This window comes from Strix aluco, chromosome 15, assembly GCF_031877795.1.
Source record: "Strix aluco isolate bStrAlu1 chromosome 15, bStrAlu1.hap1, whole genome shotgun sequence".
NCBI lineage: Eukaryota > Metazoa > Chordata > Aves > Strigiformes > Strigidae > Strix > Strix aluco.
Window position 1 is genome coordinate 20,985,253 of NC_133945.1, and position 24,097 is coordinate 21,009,349.

Below are 24,097 nucleotides of genomic sequence, written 5' to 3' on the forward strand. Positions count from 1 at the left end.
TTTGTACACCAACTGGTCTAATCATGCTTGATTTCTTGATGCAGTGTTGCAGGGCTGAGACATCCCTCTCGCCTCCTCAGCTGGAGGAGGAGATGCAGAAGCATTTCCAGAAATTATCAAATCAAAATCTTCACTAGACTGTGGGCTTTGACAGGCCTCAAAAGCAGTTACTATTTAAAATGCTGTTTGTATCTAAGTGAACATCTAATACAAATGATTAATGTCAACCTTACAGACAACAGGGTATCTTGAAAGTCAGATAAAAGCATTGCGATGATGAACCAAAAAAATGAAAGAAAAACAGATCTGAGAAAAAACAGTGCTCGGTTGTGCACACGAATACACTGCACTCTGGGAAATGTAAAAATATCTTCACTGAGTTTCCAGTGTTATAGCTGCTACACATACAGGTGATCATACACTGCAAAAGCAACACAAACCTCCCAAGCTTTGTTTCTTTCCCTCCCACCCCCAAATTGGATCCAAAAGCCAAGTTTCCTGAGTTTCATTAGAATTAATGCAGATTTACAGTGATGAAAATGATTTCAATGACATAAGCATTATTCTTTTAACTTGAAAAGCCACAAATATCAAGGTCAGCAACCAAAGAGTAAGTACCACCTTGTGCTAACGAGACTACACAAACCCCTAGAAGGGACAATTTGGTTCATTCAAAGCACTTACAAACATGAGGATATAATTTATATGTGAAAAAGGCAACAAGCACTGGTCAAAACTTTATGATTACCCTCACTCTTCAGAGTCGTCTCACCTCTAGTCAATGAAAAGTTTGTGTGTTCTTTGGTAAAGAATCCATACAACTAACTTAAGATAGTTTATTATTAAAAATCACTCCATAAGCAAAGACAGAACCAATAAGGATGTGCTTGTATTTAATACTAAAACAGGTAAGAGAGAAACAGCGTTTAATTTAAACCTTTAATATTAAGTTTATAAAAACAAATGCATCAGAGTCATTTTAAATAAGTTTTTAATGGAAAACAATTACAGGTACTTGTCTGTATTTTAATGGAACTAGAAAACTTCACTGTCCTAGGCCCAGGCTGCAAAGGCACCAGCAGACTACCTGGCGAAGTCTGAGCAATAACCATGCACGCAGACAACCACACCCTGAGAAACTCCGTTGTGAAACGACCGATAGCCACAGCTTCCACCAGGCTTCAGCTGCGTGGAGTCAAAGGTCATTACAGACCTCCCAACCCATACACGACTATAAACAGTTCTTCAGATTTAATTCTGATTTTCCCTGTGAGGTAGAAAGCAGTCTGAGATGTTTATCCTACTCAGTAGAACACAGATTACTTGAAATTCCACTTGGGATTTGGAGCTGTGGGCCCAACACATGCAAAAAGGGAATGCCAATAATCTCACCAACAATATAAAAAAAAATCCTTTAGTTTATATGAAATGAGAATGAAAGGACACAAGATTGGTTTGGAATTTACGCTCTCTTTTTATAGCAAAAGAAACGGCCTATTAAAAATCTGCTACTTGGACATTATTAGCTGACACGCTTGACCTGTTTTATATGTATGTAGGCCTCCAAGAAAATAAACACTGTGTTCAGCGAGTTATTGGAGCGGAGGCCATGGAAGTATAAACTCAGATAACATGAAAGTTTACACTTTCAGTATAAGCACGTACTTTCAGGTTAAGTTTTCAATGAAAGCAGAGAGGACTTTCTGGGGGGGAAAAAATGCAGAACTCTACTAGAAACACAGTACGGTTACATTTGCATTTTTAGCACAGGGAAGAGCTGCAGGCGGAGGCTCCTGTGTCTGTGCACAGATTTCTTTCCACAGAATCAGGCTAAAGACCATCCAAGACTCTGACAGCTGGAAATTGGCAGCAGTCATACCTATGAGACTTCGGTTATTTTTGTTAAAATTAAGTCATAGAGGACGCACTCCTTAAAGTCTTCTTGCATGTGAAAAATGGTGAGAAATAGATCAAATAACTCAATATTAACACAGTAACAAAGGAAACGAAAGTCACAAACCCCCAGACAGGAAGCGCACAATGCAAATAGCTCTGCTGGGCTCAGGGGCCAAGGCGACCCCCTGAAGAGCACACCCCCCCCCATCGCCTTTCGCTTCGCTTCCCCTGCCCCCCGGTGCCGGCACTTCCCCGCCCCAGAGGGCTCTTTACTGTCGGTCCTCACGGCCCGACCACGACACAAACCCAAAACACCGGCTGCACCAACGTGCGATCCCCGGGCTGCGCAGCAAACGGCGTTTCAGGTGACCCCCCCAAAGCACCCACCGGGGCTCTGCTTCACTCGCTGCCGGAGCAAACCCCGGAGCTGGCAGGTGAAGCGGAGGCCGCGGGGGCAGCGGAGACCGACGGACCGACCCCGCTTCCCGGCGGGCCGGGGCTGACATCCGCCCGGCCCCTACGCCCACTCCCCGCTCCAAACCCGAGCAACTCTTGTTGATGCTTTTTTTTTTTTTTAAGTTTTCCGAGCAACAGAGGCCTCCACCGCCTCCCCTCACCGTCCCGCCAGTTTCCTTCTGAGCTGACAGAACTTTTTCTTCCCCAAAAGGCCGCGCTCAGAAGCGGCGCGGGAAGCCCCGCCGTGCCCGCTCCCCGCTCCGACGTGCGGCCCAGACTGCGGATAGCTCCCACCCGCTCCCCGCTGCCGGCTTCACATGGAGAAGTGGCGCGGAGCCGCCGCCCGAGCCCCACCGGTGCCCCGGCCCAGCCGGGCAGGGCCACGGGACCCCTGCCCCGCCACCCACCTGCCGACGGTCTGGTTGGCCAGCTGCTTCATGCGGTTGAACTGCTTCTTCATGGCAGCGGCCGTTTCCCCCGGCCTCCCGCCGGGCACCCGCTGCTCCACCGGCCCGGCCTCCCGCCGCCGCCGCCTCCTCCTCCCTGCTCCCCGCGGCGCCAACGGCCCCGCCCACACCGGAACCCACAGCCACTTCCGGTCCCGCCCACAGCGTCACGTGTTCCCAGGGAACAGCCGGGTCCCCGGGAGGGGCGGGGCAACCAGAAACCCGGATGTCCCGCCCGGAGCCCGGATGTCGGCGTGCCGCAGCGCGAGGGCGGTTCCTCCGCCCGCCGCTCTCTCGGGAGTGGCAGCTGGGACGGGCTTGGTGCGCGGGGACCACCCCCTCCTGCAGCGGACAACCCCGGGGTCCGCTTCCCCCTGCAGCGGACAACCCCGGGGCCCTCTCCCCCCCTCAGAGTTATGGCTGAGGGTCCCACGAGACTACCGCTCCCGGCGTCCCTTGCGGTACAGCCGCCGTTTCCTGGGCGGGGCTTTGCGGCCTGCGCTCTTTCATTGGGTGTTATGGGAACGAACAGGGCCCTGGGCCAATCGCTGCCGAGGTCCGACGGGCCGCTTTGTGGAAGCCGCCCAATGAGAGGCGGCGGGGGGCGGGCTGCAGGGGCGGTGGCGGCAGCGGCGGGCGGCTGAGCCTCGCGCGCTCCCCGGGCCCGGCCCTACGCCCTCTATGGCGGCCGCTGCCCGCGACCCTCTCTCTGCCCCCGGCCTCGACGAGGCGGACGAGGCGGTCCGGGGCACGTGCGAGGACGCGTCCGTTTGCAAACGGTAGCGGCACCTGGGGGGGTGGGGAGGGGCGAGCCGGGCTGGGCCCCTCCGGTGTTCCCCCCAGTGTCCCCCCCAGTGTCCGTCCCGTCGTTCCCCCCCCCCACACCGGACCGCAGCCCTGGGGCTGTGCTGGCGGGGGTGAGGGCGGGCGGGGAGGCGGCGAAGCACGGAGCGGCCTCCGGGGAGGTGGGCTGGAGGAGCGGGGAGGCAGCCCCAGCTTTTCCCCGGTGCCGCCCCGCGGGAGGCTGCTGCCGTGCCCGGCGGTGCCGGTGTTCTCTGTCCGCACCGGGGCCGAGAGCATAACCGACGGCCCGAGCGGCTGCAAGGGCCGGCTGGCCGGGGAAGCACCCCTGAAGCTGCGTAGCTGTATAGCAAGCGAAGCTGTGTTGGGGAGAATAAACTTCAAAACACGGTCAGAGTTCCCCGGGGAGAGGGCGGGCGCTTGCTCTGAAGGTGCTTTTCACGTGGACCCACAGCTTTAGCCTCAGCTTTGCCAAAAACTCGCCTGCTTCTGTTGTTAAACACCTGCCCCATTTTCATTTTAGAGTTTGTTTATAAAGCAGCATACGGTGATCGCTAGAGTTATGCTGGCTAATAGTGGGGATCCAAAACTCCAGTGATGTTCGAGATCCCAGGAAAAAAACATTTGATATTTTTCGGAGTACTTCACCTCCTCTGGAGGATGGGTGCTGGGAGGGTGATGAGTTTTGTTGTCCCGTTGTGTGTGGGTGTGCCTTTAACTTCTGTTCTTGCTAGCTGTTTGTTCCAACCTTTTGTTACTGGTGTAGCAGCAAATTGTTGGGTGGTTGAGTTTGTTTTTGAGAGTTTACCTTTTCAAATGAGTTGTAAAGCTAGTAAGTTCTGTTAGACTAGAATAGCACTGTTGTCTGTGTTGAAGTGATATGTAGAAGCTCTGGAATAAGTGCAAACAGCTGGAAGCATGATGTGTAGCAGTAAAGCGCCCTTTGTGTGTGGTCTAAGGAACTTTAGACAGATAATTCCTGTTTGCTGGGTCCTCAAGGAGAAAATAATTGAGATGAGGGTCTTCACTTGCAGAAGTTCATCAAATAGCGCAGAGGCTATTAAAAAGATGCTTGTTTAATATGGCAATAGCCAAAATTTTTAACTAGACTTTATATAACTTCTTAATTAAAATAGTTCCACACATTCAACAGATTTTTTTAAACTGTGTCTGCACGTATACACCCAGGTCAGAGAATGACCTTTTAGTCTGTGTATCTTTTAGAGTAAATCTTGGTGGCCTTATTTCATAATTCTCTTATTTTTTTTTGCTCTGCTGGACAGGTTTGCTGTAAGTGTTGGCTACTGGAAGGACCCTTACATCCAGTATTTTGTGAGACAAGCCAAAGAAAGAAAAGCACCTGAAATCAATAGAGGCAAGTTGGCATGTGACTGTGATTGAAGTCAGTGCAAACGTGTTCTGAATTGGTCTTGAAGAGCACCTGATGAAACCTCTGTATACTGGGTGTTATGGAGTGTAGCAAATACGTAAAACAATGAGACAAGTTTTCTTCACAGTAATAATTTGGTACTGTAGTTGGCCTTTTAAATATTATTCTTTAAATCAAAACTCTTATCCTTTGCTTTCTGTGTTCTGAATGGAATGTCTCTGTGTGTCTTGGCATGCAACAATCAATACAAACCAATCGAAAATGTTGATTTGACCCAGGACAGCAGAGTGGGTATGTCAGCTCTGGTCTCTGCAAAAGTATGCACACCGGCCAGAATTATTCTGCTCAGTTTGAGGTGAAACTTGACTAAAACTTTCATTTACCCAAGGAATCCTGTTTTATCAGTGCATCAGACTTTGTTAGTAATAAAAAAACACCCAAACCAAAGACCCTTAGATATCTTAAAAAAAGTGCAGTGATATTCCTAATAATTCTGCTTCGTTATTCTTCCTAAGAAACACCATTTTTTAAATAGATAAAGAGTTTAAAAAGTTAACTAAAAATCTTATTGATCGTTAAACATCAAGTGTTATATGACAATAATAATTTTAAAATCCTCTTTTTTTGTTAACAGGCTATTATGCTCGTGTTCATGGAGTCAGTTATCTGATTAAAGCTTTTCTAAAGAAGACAGAATGCAACTGCCAAATTGTTAATCTTGGTGCTGGCATGGATACCCTGTTCTGGAGATTAAAGGTAATGACAGCTGAGAGTAACGAACTTGGCTGAAGACAAAGATTTGTGAGTGCTGCAGCAGACTGCCCTGCGTGGTCTGCCTCACTTCTCGGCTTGCTTAGAATTAGTTTAGGTACCTTCAAACCTCAGTGGGCAGGAGGGGCTGCGGTTTTCACCTGCTTTTACCAAAAAGCGTGTGACAGGGAGCTGACCTCTAGTGGACTTCCAGGAGCAGAGCTTGAACTCCACATTGTGCTGTCCTCTTTAAGCCTTAAGGTTTCCCTTTTTTTAATCTTGTATTAAAAGAGGAATCAGATACCACAGCACAGAATTGTACAGGCTCTATTCATCTGAATTATTTATATAAATGTGAGTTTTATATATGTAAATATATATGTCTGTTTATATGTATACATGTAATTCACAAAAATTCAGATTATTCAGATATTATATGACAGTATCATTCTGAGTGAACACACTTCCAAGTCATCTTGTCTTCTCATTAGCATTTACATTTGTAAATTTGGTTTCTGGAAGAAAGCCCAGGGAGGCCACTTGCATTTTGCTTGGTCACAATTCGTTATATTTCAGTCAGTGGAAGGGAAAAAATAATGAATTTTTTCTGAGATGTGAAGTTTTCTTCTTACCTGCGTTTCTATGAAAGCTACGTTAACGCACAGTTTTATTAACTTTCTTGTAACAGTGATTTTAAAAGCTAAAGAGGGGCCTGTAATTCCAATTCTTTGTCCTTGCAAAGAGCAGGTGTGGTACAATTAATGTACAGAAGATGGGACACAGTTAAGCGAGTGCTTCAGTGTTCTGACTCCTGATGTAATCTACTGTTCAGAAATTCATGAGGTTGCCAAGCTCGAACTAGCAGTACATCTCCATCACAAAAGGATTGCTGCATAGGGAGAAACTTGGCGCAGCTTATCTGTCAGGGTGTCAGATAGTGACAACATGAAATGAAGAGGTTTTCCCCTTTTTTGTGGTAGAGGAATGCTGATGCACTTGTAGTCTGGCTGTGGGTTTGGGGACGGATTGTGGAACGTGGTCACTTTCTCTGTAAACCTGTGCAAAAAGTTCCTGATTCCTTTCTTAGAAGAATACACTGAAGATGCACGCTAAATGTCGTAATAGTTTCCTATTGCTGTGCTCTTCTAGATCCTGGTAATATATTGTTGGAATACATGTTTCAGTGACCTGGTGTCCAGGATTGCTGCATTACATAAAATGTTAAATAATTTCCTTAGTGCTTAGAGGACATTCTAATGTCTCCCAAGTGTTTTTGTTGGTTTGGGTTTTTTTAAGCTGTAGGACATTAAGTTATACCACTGTTACAAACGCCAGCGTAAACTAAACCAAAACTGTTTAGGACTTAAGGTTATATCTTGTCATGTGCATGCGAAGTTTGAATGTCACTAATTCTAGAGTCTTACTCCAATTCTCAGGATGAAAATCTTCTCCCTAGAAAATATTTTGAAGTGGATTTTCCAATGATAGTTGCAAGAAAAATACATAATATCAAGTAAGTGTAGTCCCTGTGTTTAGCTGTGTGAGACTGAATGTAATTCAGCAAAATGCTGTGAACTACAAGCTGCAATTATTTCATCTCTCTTCTGAGAAACTCTTCATGCTCTAGGATTTAGAATAAAGGTTTCATTATGCAGGCAAGTCATACATGTGACGGTGCAGCCACTGTTCCAAATTGGAGAAGTTCATCTGTGGAAGCTTTGGAGAGGCCAAGCAGACTTTATTCTTAATTATGTAAAATATAATGGGCAGGAGAAGCCTCGTGATGATTAGAGGCGATTAAGTCTTCTCTTACTGTTGAAGACAGCAGCAAATTCCCAGACTTGGGTGTTCAGTTAGAGAGGTAGGATGGCTGGTACTATACGTGAGTGTTGTGTTTGATGGTACATTAAGGCTTATGGAGGATACCTGAGGAGAGTGTCTGGGTTTCTCTTCAGATTGCCTCAAAACTTAAGAGTCATTGGGTATAAAACTCAACTGCAACTTAGTACTAAGTCTAACTTGCAAACGTTTTCATTTCCAGTAGAGGGCAGAGGTATTCTCTTGTCTGTTTTTAATACACGCACACACATATATATATTAAAAAAAATAAATCGTAAGCACACTGTTAAACAAGCTTAACTGCTCAGAGATGCTTCTTCCTTCTTCCCACAGATCAAAACCTCCCCTGTCAAAACCAATTATGGAATCCCATTCAGGGGACTCTCTTCTAATAGGTGAGTCATCTTAAAAATAAGTCAGCAATGTACTGCAGCACTTTTAAAACTTTTCTGATCATTTTGTTCTGCTATGTGGGCAGGCTTTTAATGTTTGAAGTGCTGTTTGGACAGAGAATTGGGAGGGAAAAGAGGCTTTTTTCTTCTCTTACAGACTCCTGCCCATTTGTTCTGTGTCATCTTAGAAATGTCTTCGCTTGAAGTGGTTTTATTCTGCCAGAAAGTTGTTGAGTTTTTTTTCTTTTGTCTCATAGGTAGCTTAAGTTATGCTGCTAGTCATGTATACTGGATTAAAATATCTATTGAGTGTTTTCCTTGGTCGTCTTTCTGTCTCATTAAGAGCATGGGTCTTTACATTTAGCAGACTCTTCACAGAAGAAATGCAGCCTGCAAAGTCCATTCTCAGGAGCCAGTGCCATTTGTTACATTTTAGTATTAAGAGGATATTAGATTCAGGTGGTGGTGTGGGGTTGTACTGTCTTGGCTTACAGCCTCATTATGTTTGTGTCAGGATTGTAATTCGAAAAGCTCTTTGCTTGTGAAAAAAGCCTGGGTTCTGTTGAGTAATGTTTTCTGTGCCCAAATAGCAGATACTGCACTATAGTAGCTGTGTTGGACCCTTTAGGAAGAGTAATTATCTGCACCTACGATACCGATTAATTTGTGTTAGCAGATAAAACAGAGCTAGCAGTGTTTAGTGATACGATTGCATGTATAGGTGCTTTTAATAAGCACAATTGCAGCTAAGGGTCTGGAGGGCTTGGACCCTCCAGAGAGTGAGGAAGAGTCCAGAGAGTAAGGAAGAGTCCAACTAGTGAGGAGGCATGCTCGTGCTGCCAGTGGCAAGGTGTAGGTGCTTCACCCCAAGGCTCTTCTAGTGCTTTAACTTGGATCAGAGTACTGCCACACACTGAATTGGTTGTGCATATTTCTGCATACTGTACACATTTTATTGCTGCATATTAGAGGGTCTTAACTCACCGACCTTTTAGATGTCATTCGAATGGCAGAGCTCTCCATTGTACGTTCAGGTCTCAAAAGGTTAAAGCCCAGTGCCCCATCTCAGAAAAAGGGCTCCTGAGTACCACCGTTTCAGCGAGGAGACCTTCTTACATCTCCTGTATACAATGAGATATGCTGCATAAGCACTGTTAAAAAGGCACTAGCACAAGGTCGATCAGAAGGGTTTGATCGTGTTTGTGTTACTGAGCAGCTGTACATACATCTAGTACAGCAAAACAACGGTGTATTGTAATCAGAAGCTACTAATAGCGAGTCACAGCAGTCAACAGCAATTAATGTATCACTGTCTGAATGTATCGGAGTGGCTTATTTCTCTAAAGCTGTTTCTCTTGTTCTTTCTCAGTGCTGGGTTTTAAATACTTCAGCCATTTTACTGTAACCCAGCTGATGTAGGCTCTACTACTCTGAGATCTTTGGGATGTAGCTTAATGTCCAGATAGCTTGGAGGTGGTAGAAGTCTGTTGTGGAATCCCAGTTTGAACTGGCACTCGATAACCACAGGTCAGTTCGAGTGAAACTTCTGTGGGAACTTTCCTTTAAGGACATATTAATGGAACTGGTTCATGCGGAAGTGCCACCAGAAGAGGCTGTGGACTAAGTAGACAAATCAAACCATCAGATGAATAGAGATTTCTTACAGATCTAAAGGAACTTGACAATGAATTCGCTCAGCTACTAACTGGTATATACCCTCTCATTTTAAAACTGTCTTAGTACCTGAGAACTGGAAGGTGGCGGCTGTGACTCAAATGGGCTCCAGGAGAAATCCAGGGAACTACAAGCCAGTAGGACTGATGTCTCTACTGGGCAAATTAGTAGAAACTAACAGACAGACTTAGTGGAACACAGGAATAATATAATGTGTTGAGAAAGAGTCAACATGGCTTTTGTAAAGGTAAGTTATGCCTCACAAACCTATTGGAGTTCTCTGTAAGAGTCAACAGATATCTTGGAAAAGGACATCCAGTTAATACTGTGCTTGAATCTAAAAAATGTGTTTTGACAGTGTCCCTTACCAAAGCGTGCCAGAGAAATTGCACGGTTGTTGCGGGGGGAAGGAATGGATCTCATATGGATGAGGAGCTGGGGATGGAGGGTAGGCATATGTTGTTAATTTTCATTATGGAGAGAGATGGAGATCTGTGCTTAAGGATATGTTGCTGTTCAACACTAAGAAATGATTGGGAAAATAGAGTGATTAGTAAGTGGCAGCTTGTTGGCAAGTCCAAACTCTTCAGAGTGGTAAAGAACTGTAGAAGAATCTTGTGAAATTAGTGACTTGATGATAAATTCAATGCGGATTAATATAAAGTGATGCACATGGGTGGAAAAAATAGTTTGTGCCTCACATGTAAATGATAGGCTGCTGGTTGATTATTGCTGCCTGCAAACAAGATCTGGGTATTATAATAAATAGATAGATGAAAACATTGACTCAGTAATGGTCCAGAAATCCAAATCAAATTTAAGAGTTCTTAGAAAAAAGATAGAAAACGACATAGATGCCAGTATTGTAGTACGTGTTTGCCCTCTTTTTGCCTTTTCCCTAGGTAGCTGCTGTTGGCATCTGTGAGAGGCAGGCTACCATACTAGGGGGACCTTTGGTCTGGCCTGGTGCAGCTGTTAGACTAATGTGGTGTTCTGGGAATAGTGCCTGTCCTAGGGAGTGTAGTGGGGCATAATGAAGCTTCCAGGCAGGGAAATGTTACTCATTTTGGGGGGCTTTGGGGTGGGGATATGGACCGGGATTTTAGAATCTTGAGGAGAGAGGTTGTGTCCCGTGTCGTGTGTCCGTGTCCCCCCCCCCCCCCCCCCCCAGTAATTCCACACTGCTGTCTCGTGTATACCAGGAAAAATTTGTTTAGATGATTCAGAATTGGATTTTTTTGAGTTGTTGTAATATCGACTGACATGATTCTTGTTCTCTTACTGCTTTTCTTCTCACACTAAATGTTTTCGGTTCATGAAGCCAGTGCTAATAACCAACTTTATCAACTTCAGGGCAACATCTGCTTTCTCCTTGCCCTTTAGACAAAGCAATGACAGCATGGCTTGCAATTCAAGCATAGATATTTGTGGCCTCTGCCCTTGAATGTAGCAAGATGACACTTGTCATTGAACAGCTTTGTCGTTTCCTAGGGAATGTTGGATCTCCAGGGGAAAGCAGTGAATTTGTGCAGTAAATTGACATTCCTGTGGCAGTATCAGGTTAAATTGTTTTCAAAGTTCAATGGCACTATCTGATTTATGATGCAGTTGCCAGTGTTGAGAAGTTAGTACTCCACCTTTGCTGCTTTGCAAGTGCAAATTACACTTCAATGAACTATCACCTTTCAGTGCCACTCTTACACTTCCTGCCCCTGTCTCGTCCAGCTTTGGGAGTTGGTTGTTTTAACTTCCTTTTCCCTTAATTTCCAAACTTGCTTGTGACCCAGTGTGGATGGTGGGGCTGTTGCTGTCTTGGTGACTCACATGCCTTGCGTTGGGAATGATCCTGCTCTTGCAAGACAGACTAAATTTCTTTGTGTTTAGACACGTACCCTGTCCTGATGTAGTAAACAACCAACCTGAGTGAGACCAATACTGTATCACGCCTTTGAGCCTGCAGAATAGGTTGTATGGGATGGTTGGTTGTAAAGCTGCCGGAGATACCTTAGGATGAAAATCCTAATGAAATCAGTTTGAGTCAATAGTACCCTGCATGCTGTTTCTTGGAAAACCTCCAGGAAATTGTTTCACTAATCTGAGAAGAGAGTAAGAAAAGAAAACTCTGAATTCTTGTAGGAGAGGAAACACTGCGCTTCGTGTGCCTGTGATTCCACTTGAGCAGACGGATTAAGGCAGCGGGTGAGTGCCTGAGGGCCACTGTAAAACAGCATTTACTTGCTGGTAGCATGTTTCTGTGAAGAAGAAATTTATTGCAGTGAGGTCAAAAAGCAACTATAAGCAACTTCTGCTACTATTCAGTCACTGCAATGAGGTCTAAATTCGAACCACTTGTATTGTTACTTCTGTGCCAAAAGTCATGGAAAATACACCTAAGGTGGTTTGATCAGAGCAAAACGTTCTCCCTTGCATTATGTGCGGATAACAGAAGCAAGCACCTCGGCTGAGGGTCTGTGTGGGGTAGATGGGGTGGGCTGCGGTGCTGGGGCTCACGTTCTTTCTCTCCTTCACTCTCCCCTCCCTTCTATTTCTCAAATGAAATTGAATCTGGTATTTCTCAAACCTTCCTTTCAGACAAGTATAAGAGAGAAACTTTGTACAGAACTGAATGCGCTGAGTGCGAGCATCACAAAGAAAGCCATAAGGTAGCTCCGTGCTCTAGGAAAGAACATCAGGACCAAACAACTTTGCTAAAAGCCAACAGGAAGTATCGGTGCCTGGAGAGGAATTGGTGCTTGGAACATGGGATTTTCAATGGGTTAAGCCATGAAACGTTGCTGGCTATGCCAGCGTTAGGGCAGTTGGCCTGAGTCACAACGAGGTGGCCCTGTTTATTTGAAAACTGCCACTGACTTGCTCGTTAGTGCAGCGTGGGGGCTGTTCTCAGCTGGCCAGGAGGGAAGGCAGCAGCGCTCCTGGCAGCAGCAGGGAGCGGGTGGAGTGGGGCAGGGCTCTTGTCTGTGGGGAGGTCACTGTGGCAGACACCTTCAGAAGAGTGAGATTACAGTAAAAAAAAAAAAGGTTTTTTAACACCAAAAAAATTAATTTCATTAAAAGAAACTTCTTGTCCATAAGAAGAAATCAGTGGAGACCATGTGACGCTGCTACCAAGCGGAAACTTGCTTTTTCTTTTTCAGCTGCTCTGTAGATAGGCATTGTAAAATACATTTGCACCAACACTGCTCAGTCAGGGTGGCAGCATGTTTGCAAATTTTCATACTTAAAGTATCAGACTCTGCAATAAAGTAGAAATTGGTGTCAGATGAGGACTAGCAGAACATTATCTTCTGGGGTGTTTATGGTCATACTTCGACTTTGAGCCTCCAGGCTGGGAACAATGGCAATTCCAGCTATCATCAGCTGCCACTGCCTCGCAGTGAGTGAGTGTCTGCCAGCTAAGTGTGAAGTGATGGAGCAGTTGTCAGTCTGATTTTAAAATCTCAAAGTTGTTTGCCTAGTTAAGTATGATCTCTTCATCCATTTGACTTTATATATAAAAGGATTTTTTTAATGACATGTATAGGCCAAAGGTGGAAGCTAGGAGAAAATCTTACAAGGAAGTTTGGAAGAGGCTTGGCTTAAACTTTTTCCTCTTGCTTTTTTTCCTTTTGCCTCTCTTTGCATTTTAAAATTGACTAGTGTAAATTTCATATTTTTCCCTAAGATTTCCTTCAAGGTAAAAGTATTGATCATGAATGTTGGAATATATGAATTATGGAGATATTTAATGAGGTGCTTTCAGACATGTTTAAAATGTAGGATTTCTAGCAATTGTATCAGCTCGTGTATAATGTGTGTGCAGCTCTGCCTCAGTACTATCTGTGGTTGTGTTTGCCAACAACCGTCAATGGAGAGTTGAGGGAAGTTGGCAGGAAAATGTGTGGAGGAACAAGTACATTCTGTTTGAATGGACCAGAGAAGGAGAACCAGGCAGTCTGGATACTGGAAATGGAAGTAAAGTGATTGCATTTGGAGTAAAAGGCTTTTGAAGAGAGGAAGACAATCCATTTCTCATCAGCCACCTTGGCCTTTTAAAAGTTTCTGCCGTGAGGGGTCCTGTATTAAGGCATTAAGGATACTTGGCTTTAATATTTCAGCTGAACCAAATCACCCTTGAAAAAACCTGTTCTAGTCTTGTGTTTCATGTTTTCTTTCCCTCAGTTAACTTCAAATAACCAGGCTATGGCTATATGGCTGTTTATTTTCACTTGTCCACAGCCTACGTCTCCAAAACCAAGCGTCTGCTGGGCTGCACAGCTCAGCCCTGAGGATCGCCCAGGTCACTCCCTCTGGCCATCCCCTCTCCCACCATGTCAGGGCATAACAGAAATTCTGTGGGGTTTATTCATGCGTATACAGGCTTATTAAAAACAACGTTAGGAATTTTGATTGCTGAAATTTGAACCGTTTTGAAGGATGGTTTTCTAACCTAGAGTTTGAGAGGTTTTGCTCTTTCCTGTTCTTCAGTGATAAAAATACTTGAATCAACATGGTGTGAGCAAGAGACATTTACTTCCACCTCTGAGGTGTCTGTACTGCTTCTGTTACTGGATCACTTAATAATTGTTGTAGTTTATTTCTGGTTTTAATTAACGTACTAGTATGTCCAAGTCAATGAAGCTGGACAAGAAGATTGCACTAATTTCATACTAATTGTGGTGACTGACGCTTACCGTGCTGTATCTCCAGACAGCAAACCAATCGCTATATAAATACTTTCCTGTGTGTGGTGGGGGTTTTTGTGTGGCTTTTTTTGATGCCATTATCATGGCCTTGATATAATAACTTAAATAGAAGGGTGTGGGAAGTCTTAAAGCTATTACAGAACATGCACATGGAAAAAAGCCTTGACTCAAAATGTTGAATCATTTTCTACACAACTCTTTTTTTTTTTTTTTTTTCTTTTTTTTCCCCCTGTAACTCTCTGTACAAACTGTTCTGGTTTCTGTGTCTGTTAAATGTTGCTGGAAAGACAGCTATTGTGACTTGCTAGTGCCATTTTCAAACAGTTGGTCACTTGAAAACTAAATGGAGGTACATCTTCCAGAGTGTTTGAAGCACTGCTTAATTTAATAAGCTACCTCTCCCCCCTGTTTTTTGTTTCCTCTCCTGAAATGGAAAACCTCTTTCATCCTGTCTCTTCAGCCACTTGGCTTCTCTTTCTCTCTTCACCTAGCTCTTGGCATCTGCTCTGGTGTTAGGTTCAGGAGCTGTGTGTGCAGCAGGGTCCCGCCTGGAGCTGTGCCAGAGCTTGCAGATGCTGACTGACCGTTAGAAGATCACTTTAAACTCTCACTCTGGGGATTTTTTCACCGTTTAGCTTTCTTATTTTTTACTGCATGCTCTGTCGCACTCATATGGTAAGAGGGGCAAATTATGTGCTATTCTGTCTTAATGACTTCACTCTGGTAAAGCTCAAGCTGAAAGAGCAATCTGATCTATTCCTGCAGAACTTTACGTCTTTAAGTGGGTTTGCTGCTGCACTTGTGAAATGCTTTCTGAGGGGACTGGGCTCATCTAGTGGAATTGATTGCAACTGGTTGTCAGAATTATTGATAGCAGGATGCTCATGTTGCTGCTGGCTTCCTTACAGTCTTGCTAGTATGGCAAAGTGCCTTTTGACTTTAGTATTAGTTCCTCCTTCATGTTGGAAAGCGTTTACAGGAGCTTGCTGCCTGTTGTATCTCAGGGTGAATATTTGTTTCTCAGAATACCTTTCCTAATTTGACTCTATGCTTAAATACCATCACTAGATCATACAAAAAGGCTAAATGATAACATTTTGGCACCCAAATCTGTGTCTGATACCCATATATATTATATAGCTATATGTATTGTTAATTTATATAGCTGTATCTATTGTTGATATCTGGAACCTTCTTACTCTTAACTTAGTTTTCCAGAAATTGATGTACATTTTTTTTAATGTAGTTCCTTATGTGCATACGTTGGGTTATCTGAAAAGACTGCAAACAAAACAAAACCCCCTGCCTTTAATCTTCACATTTTTCTTCTCTCTGCATTCCTTGAAACCATGGTAACGGATGGGATAACCGATCTGCATTAGAGTGGCTGCAGAGTGAAAGAGTAGGCTTGTTGCAGTCTGATGCTAATATCTCACCATCTGTAAACCACAATAATCAGGTATAAGGGAAATTAATGTTTTAAAAAGAAGAGTTTGCTGTTAATTGTTAGGTATAACAGATCAAACTTCGGCTTCAAATTCATACGTTGCTGTGTATTTTTTTTAGTTTATAGTTTCAGCATCCCTCTTATTTGTAACTGTTAGTCTCTCAAAATCTTAAACTTGCAGATTCTCACAGCCTAGACTCCAGTCGATATTCCATAGTAGGAGCAGATCTCCGTTTCTCATCAGATCTGGAGGAAAAGCTAAAGAAACATAACCTGGATATACAGTAAGATTATTATTTTTCCAGTTTTTTTTTTTAATGAGGGCTTGTGGAAGCGTACTGGTGAGAGTAAAGTCAGGCTTGGGCATGCAGTATCTGCATCCAGTGCTCATTATGCTATTTCCATGGTTACCTTTTCCTGAGCCCTTTGAGCAGAAGGAATTGTTCAGACACCTCATGCAGCCTCACTGAGCCGAGCAGGCTGGCACTGCCGTGACTGCTTGGTAGTTCCAAGTCTGAAGCAAGGTTGTTCCTTGCGTAGTCTATTCTGCAAACTGTGTTTTCGTCCTTCCTGAGAAGATCAAACATTACAGAACTATTTGCTTCTTGATCTTAAAACGCTGGGGGGAACGAAGTATGGCTTTCTGTGACCGTGTTCCTGGTGGTGGGTTCTCTTTGGGGTGTATGATCCTTTCGCACAAGTTAAAACTGTGGTTGCAGGGCAGGCAGCTGTAATTCCTTCTCGCTTTCACCCCCGTCCCTTGCCCTCGAGGGGATGAGCTCCCGCAGCAGCCATTTTCTGCCTTTTTCTGCCTCAGAGCTCATAAGAGTTTTCTTTCTCTACATCATGAATTTAACTCTTAGAGATTTCTAAAAGAGTTGCCCCCTGCTTAAATTTGGTTGAAATCTAGTTAATAGAATCATAAGTTGTTCAAGGGGAATCTCTAACCTAGAGATGTATCAAAATGTCATAAATTGCTTGTTTTAAGAGCTGGTTCAGTTGCATTTAGTTTTAATGTTGAGTGATGGACAGTACCTAGAACATCCTCCACCCCTATTGTAAGGGCGGTAGAGTCAAGGTTTCTGGGAGCTTAGCTGGTGAAAGGAAGAATAATTCTGTCAATGTTAAATTATTTCAGAGTTTTATCTTTGTAATTATTTTCTATTGCCTCCACTTAAAACCCTTATTGTTCCCCAGACCTTTTGGTAAAGTGATTGCGGTGGAGTCCTTTGAGAACTTAACTCCGGAAGCTAATATCTGGGATTTTATTGTTCAAGCGTTAGGCTGCTGGGGGGGGGGCAGGATTTAAGCTTTTAGAGTGGATGATGGACATACCTTTCAAATATAAGATATATAAATAGCGGCTATCTGCCTGGGTGGGAGAGAGCATATGGGTAAGCAGAATGCATCAAATTGCCATTTAAATCTTTACACTTCCATCTCCTGAAATCTTGCCTTGCTTGCCTACATTGCTGCTCCTTGTGGAATTTCTCCTGCTTCTAGTGACTTTTCTTTTTCCTGTTCATTCTAGCAATTAAAAGAAAACTCTGTAATTCTGAGGAAGATTACTTGTGCAGATGTCTATTTTGGGGTTTTTTGTGGATGGAGGGGGAAGAGGCAATGTGCAAACTATAGATTGCATTTTGTTAGATAATAATATGTGAAGCTTATTTCACAGATGTTGAACAAATCTGTCTAGTTAAAATTCTTCTTAGAACTTTTTTAAAGAGAAAACTTTTTTAATTTGTATTTTATTCCAAATTTTACTGGTCTCTAAAAGAGTGCGTATTGTGTATATAGGGTACAATTCTTCTGCAAAATTAATTTTAATATGCACTTCATGCTATCACAGTTCAGAGGAGACTTAGAGAATCCACGTTCTCCTGTGCTCATGTGGCTGACTTAGGGGAGGTGGTCTCCTAATATCTCTGGTTTGTAACCATGGGAGTCCCCTGCGGTTAGTTCATCAGCTGCCAGAAAACCCAGTTCTAGTCAGCTTGATGAAGTGATTTCATTCAGTCTTAAATGTCTAATTCACAAAAAGGGTAGCTCTTTTAAGAAGTTTTGGGGACATGAAATTACTTGCTTGCTAATTCTTTATAAATTTTTTTTTTTGTTCTTTTGCTAGAAATAGTTACCTTGTTTTTTTGTTTTAAAGCTTGCCAACGCTTCTGGTAGCGGAGTGTGTGCTGGTTTACATGACACCACAGCAATCTGCAAATCTTTTAAAGTGGGCAGCAAGCACCTTTCCAGTGGCGATGTTTATAAATTATGAGCAGGTAAAACAAAAATGGCATTTTTAGACCTGCTTTATTGTCATAGAAATTGCTCTCAAGAGCGGGAGTTGTGCTTGTAAAATAAAGAGTGGGCCATATTGTTTTGTAGAGAAAGTGGTTTCTGCTGAATTTCTTTAGTAATGTCTTTTATCTTGTAGATAGCTCATTGTAAAGAATATACAGCCATTCTGAAGGACAATTTCTAAACTCTGTTGAACCAAAATAACAGACTTAATCCATATGTGGAGAAAACCATAGAATATTGGTTTAGATAAGACAGAGGAAAAAGAAATGATGCTGAATGTTAGATGTGAGTGTATAACATTATGTAATTATCTCTCTGTTCTTTGGCAAAGTGGAACAAAAAATCACATCAGCATAAACTCAGCTTCTCGGGCTGGAACTAAAATGCAGCCTCGGGGGAACTAGGTGGCTCCAGGAATTAGTAACGGGATCTTCCAAGCTGTAAATCACTACTGGAGAGCTGAACCAAGTTGCCAACAACTTAAAGCAGAGTCAGTTTTCAGTGCCCAGTCCCAGTGTCTGCAAAGGCAGCAGCGTTGTCACCATTCAACTGGCACTCAGCTTGTAGACGTGAGGTAGCCGAGGAGTTGGTGGCAGTGGGAGATGAGACCTGGTGTAAGAATGTGAAGCTTGCTTTAATGTTATCCTGTACATTTTATGAAGTAGACAATTCAAGAGTTTAACCAAGTTACTGCTTTTCACTGCGATTACGTTCTTTTCGGAAGGGGGAACACTTTTGTCTCATTCTCTACCTGAGGTGAATATGACAGACCGCTTTGGACAGATCATGATTGAGAACTTGCAGAGACGACAGTGTAACCTGGCTGGAGTGGAAGTCTGCAGATCCTTAGACTCTCAGGTAAAAGGGGCACAGAGCTCTGTGTGTGTTTGATATTAAACTTATTTAATCTGTCTGCAAGTTCTGCCTCTGTGTGTGCACGGTAAGGCCCAGAGCAGTGGCCAGAGCAGGTTTGGGGTGGGGCAGCTGCCACCTACTGAAACCCTTTCCTGTCTTGGTGCCACGGTTCCCTGTTGTCAGTGCTGTGGGTGCTCGATGCTGCTTAGTTTCAGTAGTTGTACAAAAACTGTGGTAGATCAGAGCGCAGCTCCATCTGTCCCACTGTCCTCTCTGCGCAGAGGTTAGCAGCAGATGCTTAGAAAAGAGTGTAAGAGCTCTTCAAAGAACAGGTCAAGCAGATGGCCTACAAAATCCTTAGGGGAAAAACTGTTCTCTGGTATTTTTCCTCAAGTCCTCTGAAAACTGTGCTGCTTGTTTATTTTACAGAGGGAACGACTGCTGTTAAATGGCTGGGAAACTGCACGTGCCATTGATATGATGAAAGTGTACAGCTTTTTGCCACAGGCTGATGTCAAAAGGTATTACTGATAGCTTGCTTGCGGCCAAAAGTCATCTTCAGATGCCATTTCCAAGGTAGTTCACACCAGTATCTACTATGGGATCCCTTGGTACACCAGGGAGAAGGCTACCTGCTGTTGCTAGCTAGGTCGACAGGACATGTCTGAGGCTGGAGCTCTGCAGAGCCTCAAGGATAATGCCTGGAGCAACATTAATGATCCAGAGGGTTATTGCTGCCAGGAGTAGACCGGCAGCGGTGATGTTTTATTTGGGTGCGACATAAAGCATCTCATGATGGAAATTTGCAGATAGAAGATGCTGCAGAAATGCTGTGTTGAGTTTTTACAGTACCTAAGATGTTTCCTGTGAACATCCAGCCTCCACAACACCAGTTGGGTTCTAAAATACACTCAGAACAGGCAGCCACTTCTCATGTCCCCAGGGGAGGTGACATCCAGGGGTTTGCTCCAGTCTTGTATGCCTAGATAAGATTGATTATCCGTTTGCTTTTCTACTACAAGGGGGTGGAAAATGACCAGTTCTGATCTTCCTTCTTCCTTGACAGCATAATTAGGTAATGAGCCAAGGCAGGGCAGTAATTTAGTGTTATGGCCTATTGTACTATGCAAGTGAAGAGGGACAGAGAGGAGAGGTGTGCCCAACAGCGTGGAGTGACCATCTCTCAGCAGATGGATGATGCTTTCCTTCATATCATCTTTAGGAGCTAGACTGCTGAGTCTGCAGGCAGAGCTTAGTATGTAGAGGGTCTAACTAAAGGCTGCTGTAACAGTCGGTAATCTGCATGGATTTTGTTAAATTTTTTGCATTAAAGAAAAGCTAAAAAGGGGGAAACTGTTTTTAATGAGTAACTTCTTAGATATATAATATGAAGTGTGGATTGCTATGAGTCATTCAATACCTATAGTTTGAATTAGCTGAACAAGTTACTTTGTTCAGAATAAGTATTTGCATATGGGGATTTCTCAAACCATGGAACTGAACAGGTGAGACTGAAAATCACAGGTTGTTTAAATAGGGCTGTGTGATTGTACCATATGGCACTTGTGGAGAGACATAGCTTGTACTTTTTTTTGCAGATTTTTGACTACCTTAGATCTGTTCAGTTCCTTCCGCTTGTTCCAAATGCCAAGAAATAGGTTACGTAAACTCTGTCCTTTGGTATTAATGAGGCAAATAATGCTTTCTCTTTATAAAAAAATCTTTACAAAAGTGTCTTTCTGCAGCACTTGCACATCTGTGAGTGTACTTAGGAACTTTTGCCCCTCAGCCTCTTTTGATCCTCAGTAGCAGCCCTTCCAAATATTTAGCATGGAAAATAAACACTCTGATATTCAAGTAATCTAGAGTGAGAGAGAGGAATGTGCCAGGTTAAACTTTTTAAAACAAGCATAGCTTGGGAGAAGTTCTCCCATTTGTTTGGTGGAAGACATTCAAAGATCTTACTTTAAGAATCCTAGGTAGGAACCATTTTAGGAAAAAAATCCTCAGATCTTATATGTACCAGTTGGTTTGTGCTTCATCATGAGCTCATGTGGGAGAGTTGTTAGAAGCTGTACTGGTGTACCCATCACTCTTCCAAGACATAATGTGGACTTGTTGTGATTGTCTGGAGAAAATAGTATCTTCAACTGTTCACTGTAATCCTTTGGTAAAGATAAATCGCCTTCCGTTAGGCTGTACTATTATGTCTGCTTAAATCCAGCAAGACCAGATACATGCAGTAAAAGGGGTTAGAAGAGAATTACTGCTTTTTATGAGAAGTTACACAGATTAATCCTGGAACATGAAATTCTAGGGATGAGAGGTTGAAAACATCTTGTGGGTCACTTGTTTCATACATTGCCAACAAAGACTAGGAGTAGTGGTGGTATCTTCATTATGGACAAACACCTGTACTGATTTACTGGAAGGTAACTGCCTTATTGGCCGTAGTTTTCGCTCCTATGGAGCAAAGAAGAGAACATTAAAAACTATCCCAAGACTCCAGCTTGAATCACAGTTTTTATTTTATTCTTACAGAATAGAAGGACTTGAATTCCTAGATGAAAAGGAATTGTTTGAACAACTAATGCAGCACTACTGCATCTGCTGGGCTTCAAAGGACAGCAGTAATCTGGGTAATGTTCTGCAACCCCGGGGAGGTGACCCTTCGCATCGCGATCGTATGTGCAGAGGCTGGGCCTGCGTACACCAGACGGAGGGCAGCAGTATCCTGTAGCAGGAACGGGGTCTGCTTCCCTGTGGTGCTTGGGGCTGTGAACACCTCCCAGCTGGTGTATCGTGACTGTTTCTCCACAGCCTTTTGGGGGTTTGTCCAGGCGTCTGAGTTGCCCCGAAGGAAGCCTGTCCAGTACAGGGGAGTTAGAATTTTTACACCGAACGATGCCGTATGGGTTACTTTAAATAACTGCCTGCTTTATAGTATCAATGCTAATTGAAAGGTTTACAAATCCTATGCATGTAAAGTGCCATATGGGCACATGGTATATGAAATCACAGTGTCCTGACAACATAAAAATAAATTTGTATTACTTAGCCCAGTCTTCTTCTGCACAGTCCCCATTTACATCTATCTGAGACTTAAGTTTTCCATGCTGCTTTCTCCTGGGGGAAGAAATTCCCTCTGAAGTTAATTCTTTTAAATGTCCCTTTTGTTCTTAAAATTCCGTCTCTCTTAGACTGGAATTTCTTTGAAACGGAGAGACCTGATCTGTGCTTTATGTAACATTGTGTATGTTGCTGCTGCTTAAGAAATAAAAAAAATGAAAAGAATTGTGGTTCAGGTGAAGGATGGATGTCTACAGCCATTATTTGTCCAAATTAGAAAGACAACTTGCAGATAGTTTATCTCTACTTCTGTCTGCAATTTCAGGGACTTTAAGTCTTCCCAGAAAACTTCTCTGCTTGCCAGTTTGTATCTTTTTCCTCCCCTTCTCCTTCTCTGCCCTTCCCTTACTCCTGACAAAGCAGTATTCAAGAACAAATGTTATTTGCCATTCCTTAGCAGATGTGAGTAGATGTAATCTCTGCTGAAGCTGTGGAGCCAGACTGAGTAGCAAAGCATCTGATACAGCTGGTAAAACTAGACCTTCAGTAGCCTGTTGCTGCTGCTGTACCAGACACTAGGCAGTGGTGGCTGCTGGCTCGAATCCTGCAGCTTCAACAGTTCTGAGCTGCAGAGGTGCACATTTTCCATTTGATTTCTTATGGCTAAAAAGTGATGACTGTAATACAGAACTTATTTTGAGAGGAGCTAAGGCCAAAAAGGTCACCTATTCATAGTAGCCGGTATTCCTGGGATCTCCGACATTATTCTTTGCTGTGATTAGAGAAGTATTTAGGACAGATTTGGGTGCTGAGGTTAAGTGATGCAGCGTATTTTAGAAGACAAAAAAGACAAATCTCAAAGGAGATAATCAAGCGTCTAATGCATGGATATGCTTTAATCTAAAGCAGTTTTTCTTTATCCAGTGAGAATTTACTGCCCTCATTAATGGTACTTTCCCCAGCTTTGTCTTTTTAATTTCATGGGCAGACCCTTAGGTTCAGCAGCAGCCTCTGTGTTGTTCCTTCTGCCTTCAGTAACTTCAGTACTCCTCCAGCTTGGCTTATTCAAATTAATTGCTGCATCACAATCAAAAAAGGGTTAGAAAAGTACAGATCAACCTGTTTCCTAATTCCCTTTCCTCCCACCAAATCCTTTACATTTAAGTTTTTAAAAAAAATAGTAATTCTCAAAGTATCCTTCTTCCTGTGTCTAACTGCCCTAATAGTAGTGAAGTACAGGCAGTACAAGAATAAGCACTTGTTTCTCCCCCCACCCCTCTTCTTTTCAAATAGGTCTTGCAAACATCACGTTCTAATGTATTTGCTGGGGGGAAGCCGTGGGCCCAGCAGCCACAGTGACTGCCTTCTCTGTGAGACAAGATCACAGAAACGATGGGACTTTGCATGTGCCAACCTCGGTCTGCGCATCTGTGTAAGCGGCGCCGGTACGGAAGGTGATGGGTGCTGCTGATGTCGACTGTCCTGTTGGCTTTTGGTAGTTCTAATTAATCTTTTTTGCCCATTGTGAGCAATTGTTATGAGGCAAGACTTGCCTCCCATTCCCAGATATGTAATGACGGACTTTCATAAGATGTCAGTAATTCCTGTTCAAAAGCTTGCCTTCCTTAGTTTAAAACCGAAAGTAAAGTGTTCTTGGATTATATGACTTTCCTCTTTTGTCTTTTTGTGGATGTGTAAAGTGTATTTGTGACAGGAAGCTGGAAAAACAATGCTGGTGAGCTGCGTTGTTGGATATCTCTGCACTGTGCACGGCTGATCATGAAGGTTAAATTTTGTTAATTTTCATTCTGTTTAGGTTCAATTTTTATGAAGTGTCACCATGTTAGCTTTCTCCAGGCTTTACTCTTGCTACAAGGCTGTCACTATACTAGGTACGTTCTTGTAGGGGAAGGGTGAAAGAAGAAGGGGAGCCATGATTCTTGTTCAGTGATGTACAAGAAACTGGGTGATGTTAAGGTAGACTTTAACTGGGAAGGGCTTAGCTTGGCAGTTCAGCAATGGGATGGTGAAGGTAAGAAAGAGATTAATCTAAGTTTGCACTGCTTCTGGAAGTATCT

At 43.4% G+C, this 24,097-nt stretch overlaps 2 protein-coding genes across 14 annotated transcripts in view; one reads left to right on the forward strand and one right to left on the reverse strand.

Moving 5' to 3' along the window:
* The window catches only part of ARHGAP17 (Rho GTPase activating protein 17), a 47,944-nt gene extending 45,018 nt beyond the window's left edge, over positions 1 to 2,926 (reverse strand). For all 10 annotated transcript variants that reach the window (XR_012625207.1, XM_074840462.1, XM_074840452.1 and 7 more), the window contains exon 1: positions 2,760 to 2,926. Coding sequence is in view for 9 of the 10 variants with exons in the window: in XM_074840462.1 (XP_074696563.1) it covers positions 2,760 to 2,812 (53 nt within the window). In the remaining variant the exon portion in view is untranslated. The remainder of the gene's footprint in view (positions 1 to 2,759) is intronic.
* Positions 2,927 to 3,240: 314 nt separating this feature from the next.
* Positions 3,241 to 23,682, forward strand: LCMT1 (leucine carboxyl methyltransferase 1). Of its 4 annotated transcripts, none has more exons than XM_074840309.1 (11): positions 3,241 to 3,259; positions 4,883 to 4,974; positions 5,624 to 5,745; positions 7,176 to 7,252; positions 7,912 to 7,973; positions 15,976 to 16,078; positions 17,953 to 18,073; positions 18,852 to 18,953; positions 19,380 to 19,471; positions 21,492 to 21,589; positions 23,313 to 23,682. In XM_074840309.1, exons 3-11 carry the CDS (start codon positions 5,719 to 5,721, stop codon positions 23,333 to 23,335), a joined length of 705 nt encoding a protein of 234 aa, XP_074696410.1. In that variant the 5' UTR covers positions 3,241 to 3,259; positions 4,883 to 4,974; positions 5,624 to 5,718; the 3' UTR covers positions 23,336 to 23,682. The 4 variants fall into 4 exon arrangements, with proteins under 4 accessions (XP_074696410.1, XP_074696409.1, XP_074696407.1 ...); XM_074840308.1 differs by lacking the exon at positions 3,241 to 3,259 and adding an exon at positions 3,337 to 3,354; XM_074840306.1 differs by lacking the exon at positions 3,241 to 3,259 and adding an exon at positions 3,410 to 3,577.
* The last annotated feature ends 415 nt before the right edge of the window (positions 23,683 to 24,097 follow it).

Bases quoted from the DNA above. Each gene is read 5' to 3' on its own strand.
- LCMT1 (XM_074840306.1), top strand. From the start codon at position 3,480: ATGGCGGCCGCTGCCCGCGACCCTCTCTCTGCCCCCGGCCTCGACGAG. The intron at 7,974-15,975 runs GTGAGTCATCTT...TTAAACTTGCAG, and splicing joins AGGGGACTCTCTTCTAATAG to ATTCTCACAGCCTAGACTCC. The intron at 16,079-17,952 runs GTAAGATTATTA...TTTGTTTTAAAG, and splicing joins AAACATAACCTGGATATACA to CTTGCCAACGCTTCTGGTAG.